This window comes from Phalacrocorax aristotelis, chromosome 2 (assembly GCF_949628215.1).
Source record: "Phalacrocorax aristotelis chromosome 2, bGulAri2.1, whole genome shotgun sequence".
NCBI lineage: Eukaryota > Metazoa > Chordata > Aves > Suliformes > Phalacrocoracidae > Phalacrocorax > Phalacrocorax aristotelis.
This window is the reverse complement of record NC_134277.1, coordinates 43,931,379-43,955,139: the sequence shown is the minus strand read 5'-3', so window position 1 is coordinate 43,955,139 and position 23,761 is coordinate 43,931,379. Positions and strand designations below refer to the sequence as shown.

General features: G+C 36.3%; 1 protein-coding gene across 4 annotated transcripts in view; it reads left to right on the top strand.

Moving 5' to 3' along the window:
- Positions 1–23,761, top strand: part of SLC4A7 (solute carrier family 4 member 7) — a 93,039-nt gene that overhangs the window by 47,448 nt on the left and 21,830 nt on the right. For 2 of the 4 annotated variants that reach the window (XM_075083275.1, XM_075083276.1), the window contains exons 3-10: positions 3,311–3,454; positions 5,185–5,320; positions 6,370–6,530; positions 8,697–8,885; positions 17,283–17,398; positions 18,838–18,995; positions 20,925–21,012; positions 22,688–22,834. In XM_075083275.1, coding sequence (XP_074939376.1) covers positions 3,311–3,454; positions 5,185–5,320; positions 6,370–6,530; positions 8,697–8,885; positions 17,283–17,398; positions 18,838–18,995; positions 20,925–21,012; positions 22,688–22,834 — 1,139 coding nt within the window. Of the gene's footprint in view, positions 1–3,310; positions 3,455–5,184; positions 5,321–6,369; positions 6,531–8,696; positions 8,886–11,706; positions 12,076–17,282; positions 17,399–18,837; positions 18,996–20,924; positions 21,013–22,687; positions 22,835–23,761 lie in introns of all 4 variants that reach the window. The other 2 variants (XM_075083274.1, XM_075083277.1) reach the window with 2 other exon arrangements.

Below are 23,761 nucleotides of genomic sequence, written 5' to 3'. Positions count from 1 at the left end.
TTATCATGCAGTTTTGCCCTGCCTTTTGGAGTTGAATATACCTGCATTGTGGTTTTGGGTAATTGTGGTAGTAGACTCAACAGGAGTAGTTTTGGATTTCCTAAGTAGTAGTGGACATGTCTTTGTTTATGAATGTCTGTGATACTAAAAAGGAACAGACTGGTGCATTCATAAGCTGCCGTTCACAATAGCCAGACTTTCCTTGGTTAATTTATTGTATTGCCACCCTCCATGCTTACTCCAAAAAACAAATGAAAAAATTCAGAGGCTGTCTTTCAACATTAAGTTTTTTCTTTAAGTTAGTCTGATAGAATCACATTGCATTGTTATGCATTTTACTTAATAATCACTGAAAATCATCTTGCTCGTCAGCATTTCACGTTAGTCCCAAAATAAAGTTGCAGGTGTAGCAGTCTGATCACTTTGCATATACAGAAGTGATTTGAGGAAGTTATTCTTGTTTTACATTTGCCTGTGAGACAGTGTCTACGTGAGGGAAATAGCCGTTCACACAATAGTTGCTTCTGGGCAGCGTGGGCCGAAGGGTAGGATAACCCGTTGCTAGCATATTCCCCTGTCTTTGTGATACCCTAACCTGTTGAAGTAGTGAGAAGGCACTATCTTTAACGTTTCCTTCTGGAGTAGAAAGTAATACTGAGCATTGTAGGTTGTGGGCTGGCTGCCCAGGTTGAGGACTAAGTTGGCAGTGCCTACTCGGTGTGCCTTGAAGCAGCTATGAGTCACCTGGATGTAGTGATAGCTGAGAGATCAGTGTGCTTTGGGTAGGAAAGCAATTTGCTATGGTCGCAGGTTGTTTAAAAACCTGATTTGTTGCTTATTTCAGCTCGTTTCCCCCTAGATTTTACCTGTCCCTTTGCAATGTATCTGCTCTACTCCAAACTTTCCTATTGAAAAAAATGTCAGTCTCCAGTTTTGTAGTAGAGGATCAACTTCTCATTTCTTTGTTCCACCTCTCCTCCATGCAGCAACATGGTCTTTGACTATGGAAATGATCATACTATTACAAATGCTAGATTTGCAATAGCAGGTGAATTGTTTAAGATGGAGGATCTTGGAAAAAAAAATGTAGATTTTTTTTTGTTCTTTAGAAACCAATATGGGGTTTTGTTTTAATTTATGGAAACAGACCAAAATATGGAAGTCCTCCTAATTTCTCAGGAGGTAAAATCTTGAACAATTTCAGATTCCTGAAACTTTCTAGAAAGTAAACACCTGCAAGTTTTTTGTGCAATGACCAAAACACATGCTTAAAACAGTCTTAATAAGAATATTAAAACAAGCTGATAATATAAAATGCTCTATCCTAAGAGAAAATAAAACATATTTCTAGTAAAAGCATAATTCCTGCAAAAAAGCAAACACTTTGACAACAAATAAAATTGTTTAACTATATTTATGACTGTAGTTTAATACTTGCTAATTGAATACATAAAGTAAAACAAAAATCCTAACAGGGATGATACCTACCACTCGCTGCAAATGTGGTTCACTTGGTTGCACCAGGCAGGTTTGAGTGGGGTGTGGTGGGTAAGGAAGCTATTTTTGAACCTAGTACTTTTGCTTTCCCTATACATAAGATTACATCTTGTACATGTCGATGGTATCAATAACGTGACCATTGTTAATAGTGCCACCTAGTGATGTTATACATCAAATGCATTGATATATGTTCACGTGTCACACGTGCATTAATTTCTTTGGGAGCTGCATTGTGCATAGTAGCTGTGTAGGGTGGAGGTCAGGCTGACTGTCAGGGGCTGAGTGTTCTTGTTGGAAGAGGCTCACAGAAGAAAAGTATCTCTCTATCAATAGGACTGATGAATGCTTCAACAAATTAATCTATTTTCCACTCTTACATGGAAAAAAAGAGCTTTTAATATGCTTAATTTCAGATTCAGTCATAGTGCCAATCAGTCAACTCTAAATAAAACTGGTGTTGGAAGTCTGTCAAGAATCAGGTCTTGTAATTTGAAGAGGCATCTCAACCAAATTAATTACATGTTGAACTTAATCATGCATCGTTGCTGATTTTTGCTTAGTCTTTTTACTCATGTAGCGCTGTAAAAATACTGCTTTATGAAAGTTTTGTGTACATTTTTGGGCTTAGAGATGCTTTTCTTGGGAAACCAGTTTGACATACTACAATTTTTTATTTCTTTAAAGCTCTTTAATTGCCAGAACTCTTCAATACCCTTAATCTAGTATTTGTGCACTATACACACATATATACGTGCATGTATGTGTATAGTCACAACTCCTAGCGCTTGCTTATCTTCTAGAAATTTGCAGCTCTCTAAAAGATGGAAAACCACTTCCTTTTCCTCTTGCTAATGTCAGTCTTCTGTAGTAACTCTTCTACAGTATGAAACAAAGTATTTAGTGCTAACCTCCAGGCTTATAGTTAATGTGTCTCTTCCTGAGATTGTTTGTTTTAAAAAGAATTGAAAAGGTTATTGTATATGCTAACTCTATTCCAGGAGACATGGTAGTAATTTGTTTGTAACAGTTTGATTGATTTCTTTTGCCAAGTTGGTGATGCTAGTATTGCCTTAATGTGAAAGGTCAAGGGAAAAACAAGGTGTTGAAAGCACACATTTTAAAGAGCAGTTATATGCTAATTTGAGGATGCACTACCACCTAAATTTATTTTAGAATTCTAGAATAGGGAAAAAAAAAACCCCAACTTATAAAAAAAAATTATTTGATGTTTTGGTGTACATTTCTACATATAAGTTCCTTTTATCCGCCTAAACTGATACTAAATTAATGGTATAGTTGAACATCAGGTTCACCTAGATGTGTCATATACTACTTCAAGAAATATTGGGAGTTCATTCAAGCAGAGAAACCTCCTTGCAGGCTTTAAATGATGGGTAATTTCTTAAGTTTATAAGCTGAACTAGGCGATTACATCTTGCCAGTGTAAAGACTATCCTGATATGAATCCCTGCAAACGAGGAGTGTCATGTAATTTCTTTGCCTGGTGTCTATCAGGTAGCTTCTTTCAGTGTTACAGGTCAAACTGGTGTTTCTGTATTACTTCTTTCACAACTGAGTTCTTAAATTGGGCCGTATTCTTATTCAGTTTACCAGGCAAATGAGTATAGCAGTAGTTCCTTGACACACCAGGGAAGGACAGAAAGGAAATGGTAATATTTCACTAAAGGTAGTTTTGCCAAGTGCTTTTGGGTTTCTTTTACCAAACTCCTTGTCTTTTTGACTAAGACACTAAATTTGGGCAGGAGTTAATTTTTTGTTTAAATGTTTTCTTTTAAACTTCCTTGAAAAGGCCACAGAGCTGTGTATATTGGAGTTCATGTCCCATTTGGAAAGCAAGGCCGTCGACGGCATAGGCATCGTGGCCACAGGCATCACAGAAGAAAAAAAGAAAAAGAGACTGACAAAGAAGATGGCCGAGAGTCTCCATCATATGGTAAGAAATACATTGTGCGAGTTCTTTGTGTCTCTTGAAAATAAACTTACAGTAGTTACCCTGTGCTTGTCCTCCAGAGATGAAGACTTTGTCATATCATTCTCTGAAATGAAACAATTTAGCAGTACTTGTAGCAGTTTTTCTTCAGGACCTCAAACCTGCTTTTATTACTAGACTGTAATGAATGGGAAAGTTATGGTATAATGTTCCACTTCAAGTGTGGACAACACACTGTTCACTATCATGTTTCTGTGGCTAGAACCATGTTCTACATGGAGCCAGTACCCTGAAACAAAGGAGTTTTCAAATGGGCATGCATCAGGAAGTCCACTTCTACCATTTTCCTACACTCCTTAGTTTCATCCATCTCCAAAGCTTCTCCTCCCAAATACAAATTATTATTCTTTGATCTTATGTTTGTGAGTCTTGCTGTTGTACAGGTTCTGAAGCAGCAAGTAATATTAAATAGATAGAAACTCACTTCTCTAGTCATTTCTCTATCCTGGATACATGGGATATGGCAGGATTCTTGGGTTATAATGGTTTTGGGACAGAAACAATCTGGTGCAGGTCTTCATTGATAAAGAATGTTGTTTGTATTCAAGAACTCATTTCAGCATTATGTTATTGGATGATGATGTGTGCCAGAACAACAATGCAAAAGCAAAATTCAATTCTGAATGAAGTTTATTAGTAATTTAAACCTTATGCCTGAATCTAAAAGGTGATCGTCCTTCTGCAGTGGAAGCATACAGTTGTATGTTCAGATCTAGCAGCTGCAAGAGTGACGTTTCAGGGAAATAAGTAAAATTCCTAAAATTTAGATTTACCTGCATTTTCTATCTCTGAATTTCCTTGAGATAACACTGTGTTTACTACATTATTGAATCCTTGTAACTTGAAAGCTTACCCTTGAGTTGAAACAAGATCTGTGTATAGGTATTAAAAATATTGCTAAACCCATGTGTTCATAATTTTTTTTAAAGTTTTGCTCATAGCACTTATTTAATCAATAAAGATAGTTAAATTTCGTTAAGAGTTGTTACTGAGCCTGTTCCACTAGGTATTATACTATGAGAGGTTAAAATATTTTCTCAACATCTTAGCTGTGTAGTTTCTACTTTCCTGTGCTAATTTATGTATGATGCTCTAGCCATGTAATAAGAAAGGTAATAATTTTTTCCATCCTATGTAAGTAGCAATAGGCCATTGAAAAATCTGTGACTCTAACCATATGAATACTTGGGTACCCATAAACCAAGATATGTGTTTTTGCTTAACCTGGACTGTTTTTTTTTTTGGTTTTGTCTTTGTCCCCATCTGTCCTGTCCCATTTCCTCTGTGCCCCGTGTTTGTGTCATGATGGTATCATCTATTTTGTTATCAAAGTGAAAACAAGGTTTCCAGCCCCTTGGTATATCAATTTTTACTTTCTTAATGGTTTTGCTGGTGAGGCTTATTTTCATATTGTTAATCTATGGAAGAGCTAAATATACCAAATTGGGTTACATAAACATAAATTCCCAAATATTTTGTTTTCAGAAACAATGAAAAATTTGAAAACAGCCTCCTTTTAAAGAAATGTCCATGTTTCTTTTATTAATCTTCCCTCTTGGAGAGGATATTGTGCTGCATATTTCTTAGAGCAGGAGATTTAACTGTTACATGGTGTTTCTTGCACAATAGAAGTATGAATTCTTTTAATTATTCGGTTTCTCCTTCACTCCAAGACACGCCATCCCAACGAGTGCAATTTATCTTGGGTACTGAAGATGATGATGAGCACATTCCCCATGATCTCTTCACTGAAATGGATGAACTTTGCTTCAGGGATGGAGAAGAATATGAATGGAAAGAAACGGCTAGGTATGCCAAAGACTGTAGTAAAAGTAGATTGTTTCGAGGTTTGTCTTCTAGTGATTTTATTTCGAAGAACTGCAAACCAGGTCTAGATCAGAATTTTCATGAACTGTAGGAGTTGTTCACTCGATTCATGCACAGCAAAATAAAATTTTTGTTATTTTTGTCCAACTCTGAAGGAATCAATATGGTTTCTCAGGAGACCATCTGTCTTGCTGGTGCTGTGTTGACTTTCCTAAAACTGATCATGGCACGCATTGTGAAAGGTACAGCTGCATTTAGTCACAAATGCAGGCGCTTAGCCATGGAGCATGGTATTTACAATCTCCGAAATATCTTTGCTCTATTATTATTGATACATTAGTGTCCTTCCCCCCCCCCCCCCCCCCCATAAAGAAGACTTGGTATTTACATATGTCCCTCAAGTAGTATTTGATTAATGTTTTGCAGATTGCATGCTTGAGAATTACAGGATGCCACGATTATTTTCGGCCCATATTGGTTTAGTTGCTTCCTTATACATATGCGTTGTAATAAATTTTTCTGCATTCAGTACTACTTCTTACCTTATTGCATGCTAGCTTTTGCAGAAGTTCAATTTAGATATTGCCTGTGAGTCAGAATCAAGATCAATTTGTAGTCACACATAGGATTACCTAGCTCTTAAATGTCTGACTTAGTACCCTAGGAGACTTGAACATCATATATGGTGTGTTTCAGACAGCTTTCTAATCCTAAAATACCAATGAAACTGAGATATGCCAATCAAGTAACAAGGCACAGTCTCACACTGTACACAAGAACTTGTAAATAGGCAGGTATTACTCGAACCAAAAGGAAAAAAAATGGGCAAAAACTAAAACAGTTGAGTGTGGTTAAAAAGCCTGATAAAAATTTGTGACTGTCAATCTGTTGGATTGTCTGAGGAAATGAAAGCTGGTACGAGCTGATGAGATTTCCTGTCCCGTGTCATACAGCAGCCACAAGAAGGAATGGGATTGCTTGCCAAAATGTCTGTCTTCCAGGAGAGATATAAATACGTGTATGCATTTCAGGTGGCTAAAATTTGAAGAGGATGTTGAAGATGGTGGTGATCGATGGAGCAAGCCTTATGTAGCAACTCTGTCTCTGCACAGTCTCTTTGAACTGCGAAGCTGTATTCTTAATGGGACGGTCATGTTGGACATGAGAGCAAACACACTAGATGAGATAGCAGGTTGCAGCAAAACTTTTTAAAAAATATTTTATTCCTAAACTTTAATCTATAACTTGAGATGTTTTTGATGGTGTCTTTCTATGTTCTTGAAAATACTATATTGAAGAAATAGGTATGTGCATGCTTACTGCAGTTTCCTTCATCTGGCTGTAAAGAGCTGATCCTACACACTTCACTTACAAAGAGCTACACAGGATGAGTAGGACCTCCATTATTACATGTTGTAGGATGAGGCGCAGAATTTGCCTTTATGTTCTAATCCCTGAATGTGTTCTTTGTCTTTGTTTCTACAGATGAAATGTAAATATCTGGCAGAACATTTTAGGACTTATTTGTGCACTTTAGTACCATAATTATTAATCATAACTTGGCTGATGTTAACTTGATGCCATTAGTGCAGTTGATTGTTGCACATCTGGTATTTTTTTCACCTTTATAAGAGGTGAGCAGAAATAAATTTTGTACATGTTGTTTCACCTGCTATGTTGAGTGTCCTCACTAATCACATGGTCATTTTGGATACAATAAAACAGCTTTGGAGACTTTTTCATATATGTATATATACACACCTGCTCAGCCTGAATGCCTTTCAGCTAGTTTTACATAATTTTCCTGGTATCTCTTGCTACAGGTACCACACAGTGGAATGCCTTCTCAGGAATGATGCTAGGCTTAGGGCTGACCAACATGTATGTGATGGACAAGGTGTTTTGGCACAAAAACTTTGGCAGTGCTTGAAACATTATCTTGTTGTGTTTTGAAACCTTCAGAATTCACTCTGAAAATTGGTATTCCCTTCCTATTTTCCTGATTTACTGACTAAGAGTGTTCAATACATGTTTTGAAAAAGTAATGTTTTGGGGTTAGTTTATTTTTAATAATTTAGCAATAATTTTAGTAGATAAGAAAAATAGTTATTGCTTAGTTCTGTGTAAACTCTTGTAATACCAGGCATTTTAGCTGGAACTAGGGTGTCTTAAGAGATTGAATTTGTTTCAGGTTAGTTCTAGGTGCCATTATGAAGCATGTAGGATGATAGTCCTTGGCATACAAATATATTGTCTTGTTTCCGAGCCAGCAATACCTAGTAGTTATTCTTGGTTCTCACTCAGAACAGGAGGGAGAGGGTGGCTGGTTTCCTTTTGAGAAGCTACAGTAAAGTTTTGTGTTGCTGGTAATCCCAGAAGGAAGCTCACTGTACTGACAGAGACTTTGCTGCATGTAATTTTGTTTGTAAAGTATTCCCTAAAATGCCTTTTGCACTGTGAAAAGTTCTATGTAACTGCAGTTTACCAACACAGCTAGGTTCTCAATACATCAGTTAAGACTGGCAAAATATATTTTGAAAGTTGTTGCATAGGTTCATTTTGATTTGTGCAGGGTTTGGGGTGGTTTGTTTGATTGGTTGGTTTGGTTTTTTTAAAATGTATTTTCATTAATTAAAAAAAAAGGCAGCTAAGAAATTGCAGCAGATATTTTCCCAGCTGTGCAGGCTTTTTTTCCCTGGTGTGAGCATACCGATTTCAAAACTTGTATGTTGTTTGGTAGCTGATTAGTTAGTTTGAAGTGATATAACTAGCTTTTGTTTTACCCTCTCTTAAAGCATGTGAATTGCATGAAGTTGGTAGAGAGCCTGAGGAACTTATGGCATCTGAAGGTGACAGAGGAGTTAGGGAATTCATCTCATTCTGTAGTAACTTGCACTTCTGCATAGTTGTATTCTTTCAAAATAAGGAACGCCAGGTTAAAATCGTCTCAAGAAGTCTGTTCTCCATGGTATTTCTGTCTTTGTGCATTCAATTCTAGTGGAGGGTTGTTGAATGCATAGATGCCTTTTTTTTTTTTTTTAAAGAGAGTAGCTGTTGAAAGTTGAAGTGAATGACAATCGATTATAAAATACTAAGTAACTTATTACTTAAAATTATGCTACTAATAAATTCTTTTGGATCTGCATGTTGTGCATACCTTATTCTCACGCTTGCTTGTTTAGTGGCATCTTTGAAAATTTCTTGTGGATTCTTGAAGATGATTTTGCTCAAGAAAAGACTTATTTTTAAATTTCAAATTTTTTTTCTTATTATTTGGTACAACTTCAGTGTCAGAATGTGGTGAAGGGGAGTTTTGATAGCTATATATATACTTTTCTTTGTTTTTGTTGTTATGTAGATATGGTTTTGGACAACATGATTGCTTCTGGACAGCTTGATGAATCCATAAGAGAGAATGTGAGAGAGGCTCTTCTAAAAAGGCACCATCATCAGAATGAGAAAAAATTCAGCAATCGGATTCCCCTGGTTCGGTCTTTTGCAGATATAGGCAAGAAACATTCTGACCCTCACTTGCTTGAACGAAATGGTGAGATAAGTTGTAGCATCCAGTTTGTTCTAACCTTTAAATAATGTTCTCACTGGGAGATGAAGGAAAATTCAGGTGATGATAGCAGATAAGTGTTTCCATCTTGATAAGCAAAGAACTAATGATAACAGTGTGTGCTTTGTGCAGCTGTGTATGATGTTTCTGTATATTTTTGAATTTACTCAAACATTCTACTCCTGCCTGCATATGTAGCATGCATTATTGTTTTGAAGCACAGAAATAGACCTACATTGGTCCTAATGTTTTGAGGGGTTTTTTTGGTGTGTTTTTTTTTTTTTTTTTTTTTTTTACGATATGCTTGAATAAAATGCGTAATGTTTGAGGAATTTCAGCATCGTGGCATAGCTTTATATGTTTGACAAATGGATCCTACTTGCTTATTCAGTCTTTATACTAGAGATTTACTTTGTGATCGTGTCATGAGTTCAGTGATGCTGACAATTGCCATGTTTTAATCCAGTGTTATGTTAATATGACCAGAAAAAATTCATTATGCTAATGGTGAAGAAATTACTTTTGGGTAGGACAGTTTATTTTTACCTTGTTGTATAGAGAGGGTTCTAACGGGAAAAAAATCCAACCCAAGAAGGGTATTTGCAATATTTTTATAGGCTGTACTACATCTTCTATTGAACCAATTCCTGAAAATACTCTGGAATATCAATACATTTACCCTAGACATTCAGTTCCAAAGTCCAAATAGCAGTATATACTGCAGAGCAGCATATTTTTATTCCTGTGTTTGTTATGGTCTCTGTTTCAGTCTGTTCTTCATTTTCTTTTGCCTTGCATTGACTAAGACATACATGATTTCATCTGAAATTTTTTAGGTTAGTGAAAACTTAGTACTCATTTCATGAATCACTCCTTGAAGTGAAGTTCCTTTCCTGTCTTTGAAAGATGCCTCATTGCTTAGAATGTGTTTCACTTAGTTAAGTGCTTGCTGGGAGCTCTCAGTTTGATACATACTTGGAGTATGCTCCAGCAAATGTTAAAGCTTGCTGATACTTTTTGTTAGCTAGTGAATACATGATTCATGCTTAAGTATTTCCCAATAGCTTCAGAATTATTTTTTCTAGAATGAAAATACAAATAATTTATATAAGAGCATAATTTCTTCTGTAACTTCTAATCTTCCTGTTTTGTTTACCAAACATGAAAATTTCACCTATAAACTTGGTTTTGCTCATCCTTAAGTGCCTGTCTCCCCAGTTGTAATTCTGAGAATTTTGTATTCAAAGTCTCTTGCTTGTCAGTTACTTTTCACATATCACTTCTACTTTCCAGTGCATTTTATTCTTAATACTATTCCTACAACAGAATACGGGAGATATGCTGAAATAAGAAACCAGTATAACATGATGAACTCTTTGCCAGCGAATACTGATTTACTTTTTCTTTACAATCTCATGGTTACCCTCCAATAAGCTGGTAAACCAAGCAAGAATATGTGCATAATACATTTTAGGCTCCTTTTTACACTCTGTGTGTTAGGACATTTCCTGCTCGTGATTCATCACAGTTACACTGACAGAAGTCTGGTTATTACTGTAGTAATTAATATAGACAAAATAAACCAGTTTGCTTTATTGGTTCTCTTGTCTTTACCGCACTGCAGTTTGAATAGTTGATCTTTAAGGCTTTTGTTCTTAATTTAAATCAAGTTTCTATCTGTAGGATCCACTCTTTCATTGTTAGAAGGGTGGTGGTGGGGAAGTATGTGACCTTTACCTTTCTGCGCCTCCTTCTTGTAAATTATTCTAGGGGTGTTCAACATACTGGGTTCTGTAGTGCCTAGTATAAATGTGAGACAAAATGTGTCCAGTTTGCTGTTTCCTTGGTTGATGGCATGGTACACGAAAACAACATGGTTTTGCTTTCAGGGATTGTAGGAGAAGTAAGCAGTGCTATTCTTAAGGAGACTGTCATCTCAGGAAAAGTGTTTGTGGTAAATGGGAGGAATGTATTGCTAAACCTTCTAATGCAAGTACTGTTATGAGGGTAGACAGTCTCTCTTCCTGCTTAAGGAAGAACTGAAATCCATTACAAACTTAAATCTGAGGGCACCATGACAAGACTATGTTCTCTTTATAGGAAATTACTGGGACATTGAAACTGAACAGGGCAAGAAAAGTAACAATAGATTATGGAGAAACATGTTTGGTTTAGACAAATGAGGATATTTGTAAGTCACAGCAAGAAGAAATGGAGAAGGGACTATGTATCTCGTCCTCGTGCCTTCTTCAAAACTATATATTGAGACTACAACTGGCTAGGAGACTTCTTATTAAAACAAGACTTTTATTGACAGTTGCATTTAACATCATTAGATATGTTTGATCATGTTCATTTTGAAATATTTTAATTATTAACAATTTGTATATAATGGAATCAGTTAACTGAAGTCTTAATGTTATGGCTGCTAATGATTTTTTAAATATATTTTTTGGATGGCATTAAAGGTAACTGCTGTGCAATTTGGAATAAGAAATTCTAGGAAAATTTAAGAGTCAGTTTGAAGAGATACAATTTTCTTTGGTTATATTAACAAATCTTACTGACTTTAAGATAATCTCTCCCACATAACTTTGGCGTTCTAATCAGTACTCATCAGTAATTTCTGACTTTTCTAATGTCTGAAATCAGATTTGCTCTTATCTTACTTGCATGAGTATGACACTTTTGGCCCTTAAAGCTTGCAATTTACTATGTAAATTGTTAATGCATATTTGTGTCTGTGGTGGGTTTTTTGGTATATCCCTGTTGTAAGCCTCATGGTGTTTCATTTGTTTTATCTCAGGGGAAGGCCTTTCAGCCTCCCGCCACTCTTTGCGAACAGGTCTCTCTGCCTCACATATTTCCCTGAGAGGAGAAAACCGTTTGTCAGTTCTTCTCAATTACCTTCTTCCTTCTTCAAGAGCTGGAACCCCGGCAACCTCAAGGTGTACAACCCCTGTAACTACCCCTCAAAACACACCACCCTCCAGTCCCACCTGCAGCCACTCGCCAACCACAAGTGCCCAGCCAAGTTCACTTCAGGGCAAGGAATTGCTGGTTTCACCTGCCAGTGATGATATTCCTTCAGTAATAATCCACCCACCTGAGGAGGACTTAGAAGTGCAGGAAAGCCAGGAAAAGAAGACAGAGGAAAATATTGACATAACACCAGGCAACTATCAAAATTTAAGCTGTCCCTGTGTGATGCTCTCTGCATCTGGATCACTTGCATTGCGATGTTTTTGGCACATAACTTGGGCACAAAGGAATATGATAACTGTTACCTCTGCCTGCATGTTTTATTTCTTCTCAGTTGTGACTGTTTTCTTGTTCAGCATTTTAAACTTTTTAGCTTTTAACTAAAGCCAGCAAAAAATTCTTAAATTAACCTTCATTTGTGTAATTAAAACAGAATATCGTTCTAAAATATAATATATAAGCAAAATGTCAAAAATGGTGGCCTTTTCCTTTCACTCACCTGCAGTCCATGTCAGGTTTTGCTTTGTTGTTTTTCAGTGATTGAAGTAATATTTTAAACCTGTGTTTGATATCCTGAGATAGCTACAGCTGAAGTATTAGAGATGAGTATGAAAAGAATTAGGAATGATGTGATAATTACTGGTGTTTGTAGTTTAGCTGTGTCATGAAGTCTTTAAACAGTTTCGTGTTTTGCTTTTGTGCTTTTAAAAACCAGGGCTATAAAACCCACTAGTAGTTTATGATGGAACTGGCAGGTTCAGTTCACCTACAGCTGTTTCCAGATAGCTATCCATTAGTGCACTGCTTCAGCCTTAGATGCTTGATTACTGCTTTGTTGTGTTTGATATGCAAAATAGGATAGAGTAGTTAAGAGTTTGTAATTGTAGGTCAGTGCTCAGGAATTTATTAATTTGCTGTCTTTTAAAGCTGTTGTTCTTTACATCTAAAAAGGTATGTAGATGTATAGAGAAGTTGAAAGAAAGGGTGGAAAGGCCTGGCAATTTCTTTAATTGTTTTTACTAAAGTTTCATAACTCATGCTTTCTGCATACACACTGTTATAGTTGCTTTACTTCTTCAAAATTATCACCTATTTAGAGACTTTAGGATTCTTCTAGGATTCATCATGTTTTTAAGGAGATCACCTTTCCTTTTAGCCTTCAGGTCCCCCCTTCCCCCCCAACTTGTAGGTTTGTCTGCTTTATGCCCATGTGTATTGGGAAGGGGGAAGCTGATTTCACTCCATTCTTTCATCAGGGAGTCTTTTCTTGGTTTCTTTCCTCACTTGTTTAGTAAGTAAAAGCACAGTGTTACATGTAGCAGTGAAAATGTGCTGACAGAGAAAAGGCTGTGGTTATCTGCCTTCTCACATTTTGCAGCCAAGTCATTGAAAAGGAAAGAGCACACTACGTTGTAGGCTGTTATCTTGAGTTGGAATAGGGGCCCCCATCCTTACTTAAATTCAGAAGAGCAAAGAAAAAACTCTTTCTCTGACTCCCTTATGGGAAGCTAAGAGAACTCACGTGGAGATCATTCTCTCTTATGGGTGATATTTCAAAGGTAATTAAAAACCAGAAGTAAAATAACAGCTGTAATTGGTTTTCCAGTCCTCATTTTTCTACTCATCTGAGAGGAATGACAGCATGCCAGGTCTTCGGGACCCAAGAGGGGCCAAACAAGTGAAGATCAAGTACTTGATGCTATTATTATCACTAAGAAAGCTTTCCTCTAGAGTCTCCAAGTCATGTTCAGATTGGTTTTGTGCTACAAGGGCATGTTTCTCATAAAGGGAAAATCCAGTTAATCCATAAATAAAAGTTGTTCCAGAGAAAGATGAACACCGGTAATGTTGGAAGACATATTTGTTTTCTGGGTTTCCCCCCCTTTTTTAATTCAATAAATTATCTGACCACAGAAAGACACGTTTCCCTTAGAGATGCCTTTGAAGACATTCTCAGACTATGACTTCAGGGCTGCAACTGGACTAATCTCCGTCTTGGGAGACAGACTCAGAAGGGAATCCTTGTATTAGTTTAAAAAAAAAAACCAAACAAACTGTGGTCCATTCCACTGTAGAGTGTGGTGTGTATTATCTCTCCAGTAGCTGAGAATATTGCAGCCTGAATATTGTTTCCATGCCTGTATGATTGAGTTTGCCTCCTGTGAGAACTAGAACTGTTTTAATTTTCTAATAGATGGCTTTCTTCTGTGTAGCATTCATCTATCCTTGGCCTTCTGGTATTCAAGTTTTATTTTTTTAGTCTTTATAAGCTGGAATGTTACTGAACTTAATGTGAATTACTGTACAAGGAGGGAAGAGGGGCACACTTTCAGCTTACCACTTGATTTTTGTCAGCCAGTCATTAGTTCAAGTCAGCCAGGCAGAGGGTTCTCTTGAACAGGTTTGGTTTTTTTCTTTACTTTTGTCGTCATTTATTTTCCCATCTTTGAAACTGCTGAATAATGGATTTGATAGGTAGAGCTAGCAAGAGAGTTGTGTCAGAGCTAAAGATGAACACCATTAGTTCACAAGCATCATTAGGCTTTGTTCAAGTCTGTGAAAAACAGCAAAGTAGTCTGTTTTAAGGGGTCTTTTAGTTCACTGATAAATGTACTTTAAAACTCAGTAAAATAATATTTTAGAATAGCTTTGCTTTTACAGTAATTACTGAAGATAATTCAGAAAGGTTTACATGTTTGCCTTCTAATTGATTTTTTAAAAACAAATTAAAATGTAGCCTTAATGTAAAAAAATATTTTTATTTCTTCAAACACAAATATGGTGTGACTTTATATTTAGAAGTTTTGTATTCCAAAGTTTTTGCTTTTATAAGCATAATTATATTGGAAAAGTCATGCTTAGGTGTTGAACTCATCTTATTTTACCCAGCTCTTTTTTTTTTTTTTAAACTGAACTGGAGATGTGAGGCAAATGTCTGTACGCTTCTTGGATTCTTTTTCTAGTAGATAATGTCAATTAGATTTTTGTGACCACAGTATTAAACTAAGTGTAGTTGGCTAGAAAATGCATGTGATCTTTAGTGAAGGTGTAGTTAGAAGTACTTTAATTTGAGTGATCTTAGGAGGTTTAATCCAAACTTACTCAAGACTTAATCCACTGTTGTATTTTGAAGTAGGCAGATGGTGCATCTGCAATACAACATCAAGAAGAGTACTGTGTATTTTTAATGATCCCCTCGGTAGCTTGGTAAGACCACATGAATTTCTCTGTCTCACAATCTGGAAAAACTAGGTAGTCTTCCTTTCAGGAGTAGCCTCTGAGTTTTTATTTATTGAACTGGAGAAGAGAAGGAAATAAGTTTTTATTAGTGTGAGATTTGAGTAAAAGTGTTCTTCTATTAGAGATGACAATTATTTTATTCTGAGTTTCCCTGCAAATACCAGATGGATTGATGTGCATAATGAAATGCAGTATCGTATGGAAGTGCTTGCTCAGGTCTGAATACCTGTAAGCAGTATTCTCATGTGAGTTCAGCAGTCTGTCCAACTGCAAGACCAACAGAAAGGAAAATATTTACACATGATTTAGGATTAGCCAAATGTTCTTGTATCAGTGCCAAAACTTGTGGACCTTAACTATGACTGGTTGGAGAAATTTTGAAGGCAAGCCTTTCAGATAAGTCAGTATCACTTCAGTACTGATATAATAAATCAGTTTATGCTGATATGTAGAATCCTTATTCTCTATCCTCCTTGACTGCATCTCCACTTTTTGTTCTAGTCTCTGCTTGCTCTTGTTCACATGGCAAAAAGTGCAAAATGTTGCATTATTCTCATCTTTCATCAGTCATACACATCTTTAGGTACCTTTATTGTTACGTGGATGGGGGAAGCAAAATTTTTGTATGTATAAACTTTTATATTATGCTTATCTTCTGCAACAACTGTTCAATATTTCTGTTCTTTTCTAGTCCTACAAACACATCTTAACATCAACTCTTATGCAGTTAAATACTTTAAATAGCTGATTTCACAGGTGGTTGATTGCTATTATTCCTGTGAATAATGTATGCATCTTGGAGCAGAAGGGTAGAATGTGATTTCTTTTTTTTTTTTCCCTATCTAACTGAATGTAGTATTTATAGTGTTAGCTAATTACTTGTGCATGTTAGGATTCACAAAGGAAATTGCAGGTTATTACCTTTATTTGGTTTTTGCTTCAGGAAAAACTATCCATACCACTTATATCCCTATGAACTGTAAGAATGAAAATTAATGGTAAAGGCTTGAACCTGCATGTTTTCCATTGATATGATGGCTCTTCGAAAGAGTTTTTGGAAATAAATTTGGGGATCATTAAAGTGAATTCAGTTGTCATTTGAAATGCTAAAAACTGTCAAATTGCTAAATTATAAGCATGGAGGGATGTAAGCAGTTACGCAGCAGTAGTTATGACAGAACAATAGCCAAAAGGTAGCTAGTGAGGACTTCAGTTTTATCTGAACTAGAGTGATGCTTGACCTAAATACAAACTTTCTGCATATAATACAATGTTTAATCTTTGTCTGGATGTGGTTTTGAAAGCATGTTAAAGCATGTTTATCACCACATCTAAAAGGTCTAGTGTAGGCAAGCAAGGCCAAATGCACTTCTAGTGCATGTTAAACTGAACAAGTAAAAGCTCTGTCATCCAAAAGATGGGATTTGGGCTTGGTTATGCATGCCTAGACCAGCTTTTAAATGATAGCTGGGTAGAGGTAACCATGGTGCAACATGGAATTCAATGTGTATGAACACCTGGGTTACTTGACTTTTGCACTCTTCACTGAAGCTGCAATTCAGTGCGGCTAATAGCATAGCAAGCTACATAAAAAGATCAATAGCTGGAGCTTTGGCCTGTTGATCAAAATCGTGGTTTGCAAGCTGTCTATCCTTCAGGTGGTACACTATTTGCTTGTACAAGTTTAGTTAGCTACTAGGGTATTGTTCCTTGTAGTCATCGTAGCCTGAGGTTTTCTGAGGCTGTTTACAATTGAAATAACTGCTACACAGCAGACTAGATAGAGGAGGCATTTCCTTTTGGTGTCTGAGGACTTCTAAATAGAGTGAAGATGCTCTCTACCAACTACTAGAGTGGTAATAATTAAAATATCAACACTTGTATTTTCTACAATTAAAGTAGCTCTTGCTTTCTTTTCTGGTGACTGTTCTGCAAATGGCCATCATTTGGGCAATATTTAATTTAATTTTTAAAATTATGTCATAATTTTGATGACACAGTGACCTGTTAATGTTGCGTTTATGATACTAATGTAGGGCACTCTTACTGAATAACTTGCACATTTGCTTTAAGCAAGCTGCCACACTGAATTTTGGTAGTGTCACATACTCAGTTCATGTCATAGACCATTTTGAACTTACCTCCTTTGTTCTAATTTAGGGCTATTAGCATCTCCACAGTCAGCACCTGGAAATTTAGACACTGGGAAAAGTGGAGACGTTAAAGGTACTGGGACAGGAGGAAGCAGAGAAAACAGCACGGTTGATTTTAGTAAGGTAAATAACATTAAGTACCATAATGTTTAGCACAAAATAACTATGTAATAAAAAACATGGTTGTAACTGTCCTCTTAGGTGCAACTAAGACACATGCGTGTATACGTGTGTATGAGTGTACACAAGACATGTACTAAGACATAACTTGTATGTACAAGTGTCAGGCTAGGCTAAATGTGTCAAGAGTTTCGAAACTCTTCCCAGTGGGACTGAACTTTTTGTTTCATTTGATCTTTTCAGTATTTTGGTAACTTTAAGAGTGCAGCCACTGTGCTTTGTCACGTAGAGGGAGGTGTTTTCAGATATGCTAAAAAGACGAAAACAATTTTGTAGATGGTGTAGTACTTTTTTTTTCTAGGACTTTTTGGGGTGGGTTTTTTGTTTTCTTTTGTTTCCCAAAGAGGGCTTTTAAAGGAGATTTGCTTTATATGTTTTATGAGTTTGCTGTACAAAAGTTATTATATACTCTTAACGATTAAAATGTACAATATCACTTTCTGAAGGAAATCTTGTGTAAAACGATAACTCCTTTGTATTTCTTTAATAATTTAAATTTGATGGGCAAGTTCCATTATGGCTTTTACTATAAATCTCAGTCTGTAGCGTCATCTGTACTGTCAAACACTGTGAGAAAATAGGTTTGCCAAGTTAAATAATGACGTTTAAGGAAAGTGCTAACTTACACTGTAGCCCTCGTCTAATTGTGGCAGGTGCCATTTATTCCTGCCTCTCTGTCACAGTTTTTATGTTTTTGCTTGGCCTGTCCTTCTGTACACCTGCCTTGTCTCCTGTTGGGCAGGAGTCAGCCTTCTGGCACTGTAGTTGTGGCACACTTGGTGTGGGACTCAAGAGGCCACCTGTAAGTTCTCTAGATGGCAACGTAACTGGTGCTTGTGTGTGTGTATGTATGTGAACGCAGAGTTCATGTGCTGTACCTTTGTCAATACGCTCCTGTAATTATATTCAGAAATGACAGTTAAGATTTTCAGCCATCATATTCTTTATGGATGAAAACATAAACATGCAAATTATTTTTCAAAATTGTGACTTATTTGCAATATGCAGCTGTGAAATAACTAGCTGCATTCTAGAAACCATGTGTAATTACATGAACTCTCCTTAGTTAAATGTGCATAGATTTTGTTATGTCCTATCATGGAATGTTTGTCATGATAAGTAATACTAGAAAGGTGGTTATGCAGTTTGGAGTCTTCTAGAATATAGTAGGTGGTAGTAATTCTAACTTTTAGAAAATAGTTTATTAATGGCTGGCTGGCTGACATTTTCTACATATGATTGTCTTTACTGTGGGATATTTAATGTCTTTTTTATATTTCTTTGTAGCATAAATGTCTACTGAATACTGATAAACTTATGTTATAGAATTTCTGCTAACAAATATAAGGGAATAAACACTTGTTTCATCTTTGTATGAATAGGTTGATATGAACTTCATGAGGAAAATTCCTTCAGGAGCAGAAGCATCAAATGTGTTAGTGGGAGAAGTGGATTTTTTAGAAAGACCTATTATTGCTTTTGTGAGGCTCTCTCCTGCTGTGCTTCTCTCAGGTCTCACAGAAGTTCCGGTTCCTACAAGGTAAATAAATCCCTGGAAAGTCTCCCTTTACTTTTGCAATAATATAATAAGATTTAAGATCTCAAATAGTTGTAAACTTTTATACATATTCTGTTAAGCTCAAGAAATGTAGACTTTTGTTTAACATGATGCCAGTCGTTTGCTGCAGAATTTGCAGGAATAAGATCCACCATAAAATTCTCAGAATGCTTTAAATATTTACATAATGATGCTGTCTTAAGTAAGTGCAGAAGTTGAAACTGACAGCTGACCTGGAGTAGAAGCAATGAGTCTTCCAAGCTTGTGTTGCAGTTTTAAAGATGGGCATGAAGGCTGTTACAGTTCCCTTCAGCGCGACACAGCACGACAGTGGGGAAGAATTTACTAAGACTGTCTCATTCAAAGCTCTGCTTTTTGCCTACAAATACTCTGTGTATGAATAACCTAGGTGGTAGAAAAACTTAACTTTTTTTATTATATGCCCAAATCTACATGATTGACACCGGGGTAACCAATCTGCAGGTAATACATTGAATGAGTTTTCAATTTTCAATATGCTATCCAGCCTGGTGCACCACCCCCTGCCAAATCATGGGTCTTGCCAGTGTACTGTGGGTGTATGTACCACAGATGATCAAAATATCAAAATGCAGGTCCTATGGCGCAGATAGCAGGTCATTTCATCAGTCATAATGGAGGACACTTCATTTTCCGTGCACATTGGTATATTGGAGTGTTTTGTGGTGTTTCGTGTAAATTTGTACATTTGTTTTTTGGTGTGGTTTTTTTAATGTTTTAAAAGTGATCAAAGTGCCTGTTTATCTTTGTAATTTTCAGTTTATATACTCCAGTGAAAGGCAAAACTAATCTTGGCAGTGTTCTCATAAATAGATGTGAGAATTTTCAAAGGGTAGCTGATGTAATGCTCATAATGTTTCTAGGGAAATTCCAAGATTTCTGCATACAGATTATCGTAGTAATGTAGCTAAAATTATCCTGTCCTAATTTTTTCAGAATGGTGTAGACTTGCAGATTTGGAATAGCTTACTTGATTCTGAAGATCTCAGTTTCAGTTAGAGTAGTCAACTTGCAAAGGAAAAAGAACATTGGGTTTTTTGTACTGTGAGGTGAAAGAAGGCACTACTTTTTTCAAATGTGTTGTGCTTAGGAACTTCATTTTTGTGGAGTATAGGAAGAAGGTCGTGAAAAGAATTACTGAGGTTCGCTTTTTGGTTTATAGTCTTTTGAATTTATAAGATACTAGTCTTTTTCAAGTTCTGAAAAAAAGTGTGATAAGTATTATTGTGATTGGAACTGGAGACCAACTGTTAACATGTGCTGTCACCCCCACCCCAAGATTGGATTCCCATGCCAAAATGTCACTTTTACCTTCTTAGGTGTTCAAAATGCAGGTTCCCTTCCTTTCGACTGACACAGGATGAACATATGGTTATATGAGTATGTCCAGTGTGTTGCTTGAAGTATATCTGTGCACCCACTGTGTGAAGCACCCAGTCATTACAAGTGAGAGGGGCTTAACTCCTATGAAGAGGTCATTATCAAGGAGACTAGAACAGGCCATAAAGCTCCTAGGCCTTCACTAAGGGGCCTTTTGCCAGTGGGAATGTCTGAAAGGCTTATAAGCCAGAGGAAACATTCATTGAGCTCTAGCCTGTGGATTTATACTATATTTATGGTATTATCAGAAGTTGAAAAATTACACTTAATTAAGAAGATTTCAGAGTAATTTTGGTTCAGGATTTGAGTTCCTTCCAGTAATGACTTTGAGGCAAGTCTTTTCTTAGTCTTGGCAGCAATATTTGAGATCTGAAATGGTGAAGAAGATATTTTTACTTCACCACTAAATTTTCTTTAAATATTAGTTTGAAAGAACCCTCTGAGTATATTCAAATGAGTCAGCCATATTAATCTCAACTGCTTTCTCGATAGGTTTTTGTTTTTGTTGCTGGGACCAGCAGGAAAAGCTCCACAGTACCATGAAATTGGAAGATCAATAGCAACACTTATGACAGATGATGTGAGTGATGTATTTTAAACACTTGTAGTTAAAGAAGTCTAGAATAATATATTTACTCACTGTTCTCTATAAATGTATTCTGGAGTGACAGCTTAAAGGAAAAAAAACCCAAACTGGTTAAATGAAGAACTGTAAACTTATTTATTTCCTCTGTTAGTTAACTAGATAGTGGTAAATTAACTTTCCCCCTTGTCTTTCTTGGAGAAATCCTAAATGTATTTTGGAAAAAAATATTTTAGCTTTGGTGTATAGATTTCATTTTTGTATTAAATTAGGAAATAGAACTGTTAAATAGAGCAGTGTCTGATACGAGTCACTGTATGTTGAAAAGAACACAGCAAACTGGTAGCGTTCAGGACAGTGTTTAAGAATGTGTGCAATTAAGTCATCACAGGTAGGTTTTTGTTTGTGTTTTGTGGTTGGTTTTTTGTTTGTGGTGGATTTTTTCTTTTTTTTTCTTTGCTCGTTTGTTTTGTTTTTTTTTAAATCAAAGCGAGGTCAAATAATTAAAATTAGAATTTTAGTAGGCATTTGAAGTTGTATGCTTAGAGCCCTAGTGGACGGTTTTAAAGAGCACAGGGGAATCTGAACTTGTAAGACTTTGTCATCTCACTGAGCAAAATCAGGATGTTTTAATTCTGACTTCACACTGAGCGCCACCTACTGAATTCCTGGTAATTATTATGGTTGTCTAGCAAGAATACTAATACTTCTTTGCTGTAGAACAATATCAAGCTTGGAAATGTAAACCAGAAATTGATAATTTTACAATTGGGCAACTAGCCTGGGAATACAGTATTTGTTCAGTGTGAGAACTGAATATTAAAAGCTTCAGTTGCAGCTTTCAATTTTTTAGATAGGCTGATTTTTAGGAATACTGTAGATCATTGAAATAGAAAAATTCAAGTTGAAATTAAAAGACTTAATGGTCAGGTCCTTTGGAGACAAACAGTTCAGGGTTCAAATGTACAGAAGCAATTTAGGATCATCTTGTGCAAACAGTTTTGTGTAGCAAAACTAGCATTTTCTCTGTATAAAATACAACTTGGGATTCAGTGATTCTTTTGCTTAAATGCTACCCGTTAGTCAATTCAGAGTTTGTGTTGTAGGGATCTGCAAAACAGCATGGAGGGGTGGGTTTCGGTTTTTTGTGTTGCTTTTTTTCTTGTTTGTTTTTTTGGGTGTGGTTTTTTTTTTCTTTAGGAGGAGGAGGAGGATTGTTTTCATATGCTTTTTAAGAGTTGTGTTTTTTTTAATTAAGCTAGAGGTATACAAAGGAAGTTCTTATTCTTAATAAAAACTTCTGGTTTGGTTTGAGGGTTATTTAAAGTATTTTTGTCATGATTTAGCACAGCATAATGGCACAGTGGCTGTAGGGCAGAATTTTTCAGGCAACAATATGTGAATTTGATTTACTGAATATTGAAGATTAACTTTTTAATTAACTTAAAAAAAGAGCTCATTATTCCTTTTGAGTTTGGAGATAATGATGTCCTCTATGTTCCATAGAGGCGTACATACAAGTAGTTCTTAATGCAAACGTATGCAAGTAAAGTAAAAGCCTAAGTTTTGAGGACCTTTAAAAAATTTCCCATACCTTTTTTAAAAATAATGGAGTGTTCCTTGTAATCAGTTCCTGTTTCAAAAAACAATGTTGGGTACTTTCTTCTTGTAGGTTTTCCATGATGTTGCTTATAAAGCAAAAGACCGAAATGATTTGTTGTCAGGAATTGATGAATTTTTAGACCAAGTGACAGTCCTGCCTCCAGGAGAATGGGATCCATCTATACGAATTGAGCCACCAAAAAGTGTTCCTTCCCAGGTAAAAGAGTGGGGGGGAGAGGGGAAGGTCCAGTAGAGAGCTACCATGATTTTAACTTTGAAAATGCCATTTCCAAATTGGGTACTGAGCATAAACTTTAGTAAAGCATCAGAAAAGCCCCCACATCCATTTGGAAGAAGTAGTGGATTGTCCATTTAAGTTTGGGGTTTTTTTTGAAATAAAGAGTGTTGTATCAGTTTCCTGCTATGCTTTTAAGTACATTATATTATATTTTATTTGGTAATACTGAAATGAGTTCATATGAGAGCTAGGAGAATTGATCTGAAACTGTACCTGAGTTCATATTATAAATTTTGCTGTTAATCTAACAATGATCAGCAAGAATATTGTAAGTCCTGTAAAAACTTTTTTGTATACCACATTGATTGAAATGTTTTAATGCATATTGGCTAGCATATAATGTTCACAGGATGTTTATGAAATAAAAATGGATCATTGAACAGTTGTGATAAAAGCTTAAAATGAGAGCCAGGGGGAAGCTGGACATTAGAGGGACTGATTTCTTCCCTTTCTTCTCTTTCTCCCTCTTCACAACTGAGGGGAATTCCTGCCACCAGGATCGAAAGTGGGGGGGAAAGACCAGTGCTCTTGAGTCAGAAGGTTGACAGTGCTGTCAATCCCATGGTGGTTTTGGGGGAGTGGGTACAACAGAAGGGGTGACAGCAGTGCAGTTTATTCATGAATAGCCTGAGGCTACCACTTAACTAATTTGCAAAATAAGAAGGGCTTGTGGGGGGTTTGGGAGGCAAGCTTGGGTGAGAAATTTCTGAGGAGCTGGTGAGCAGCTTGCTTAATGGGGGAATGACTTCTCCTTTATAGTGGAATGACTTCTCCTTTATACTTCAACTAAATACTGTGTGTGTGATAAAGTGAGGTCAGTTTGTGTTAGAAGCTGGAGGCGGCTCC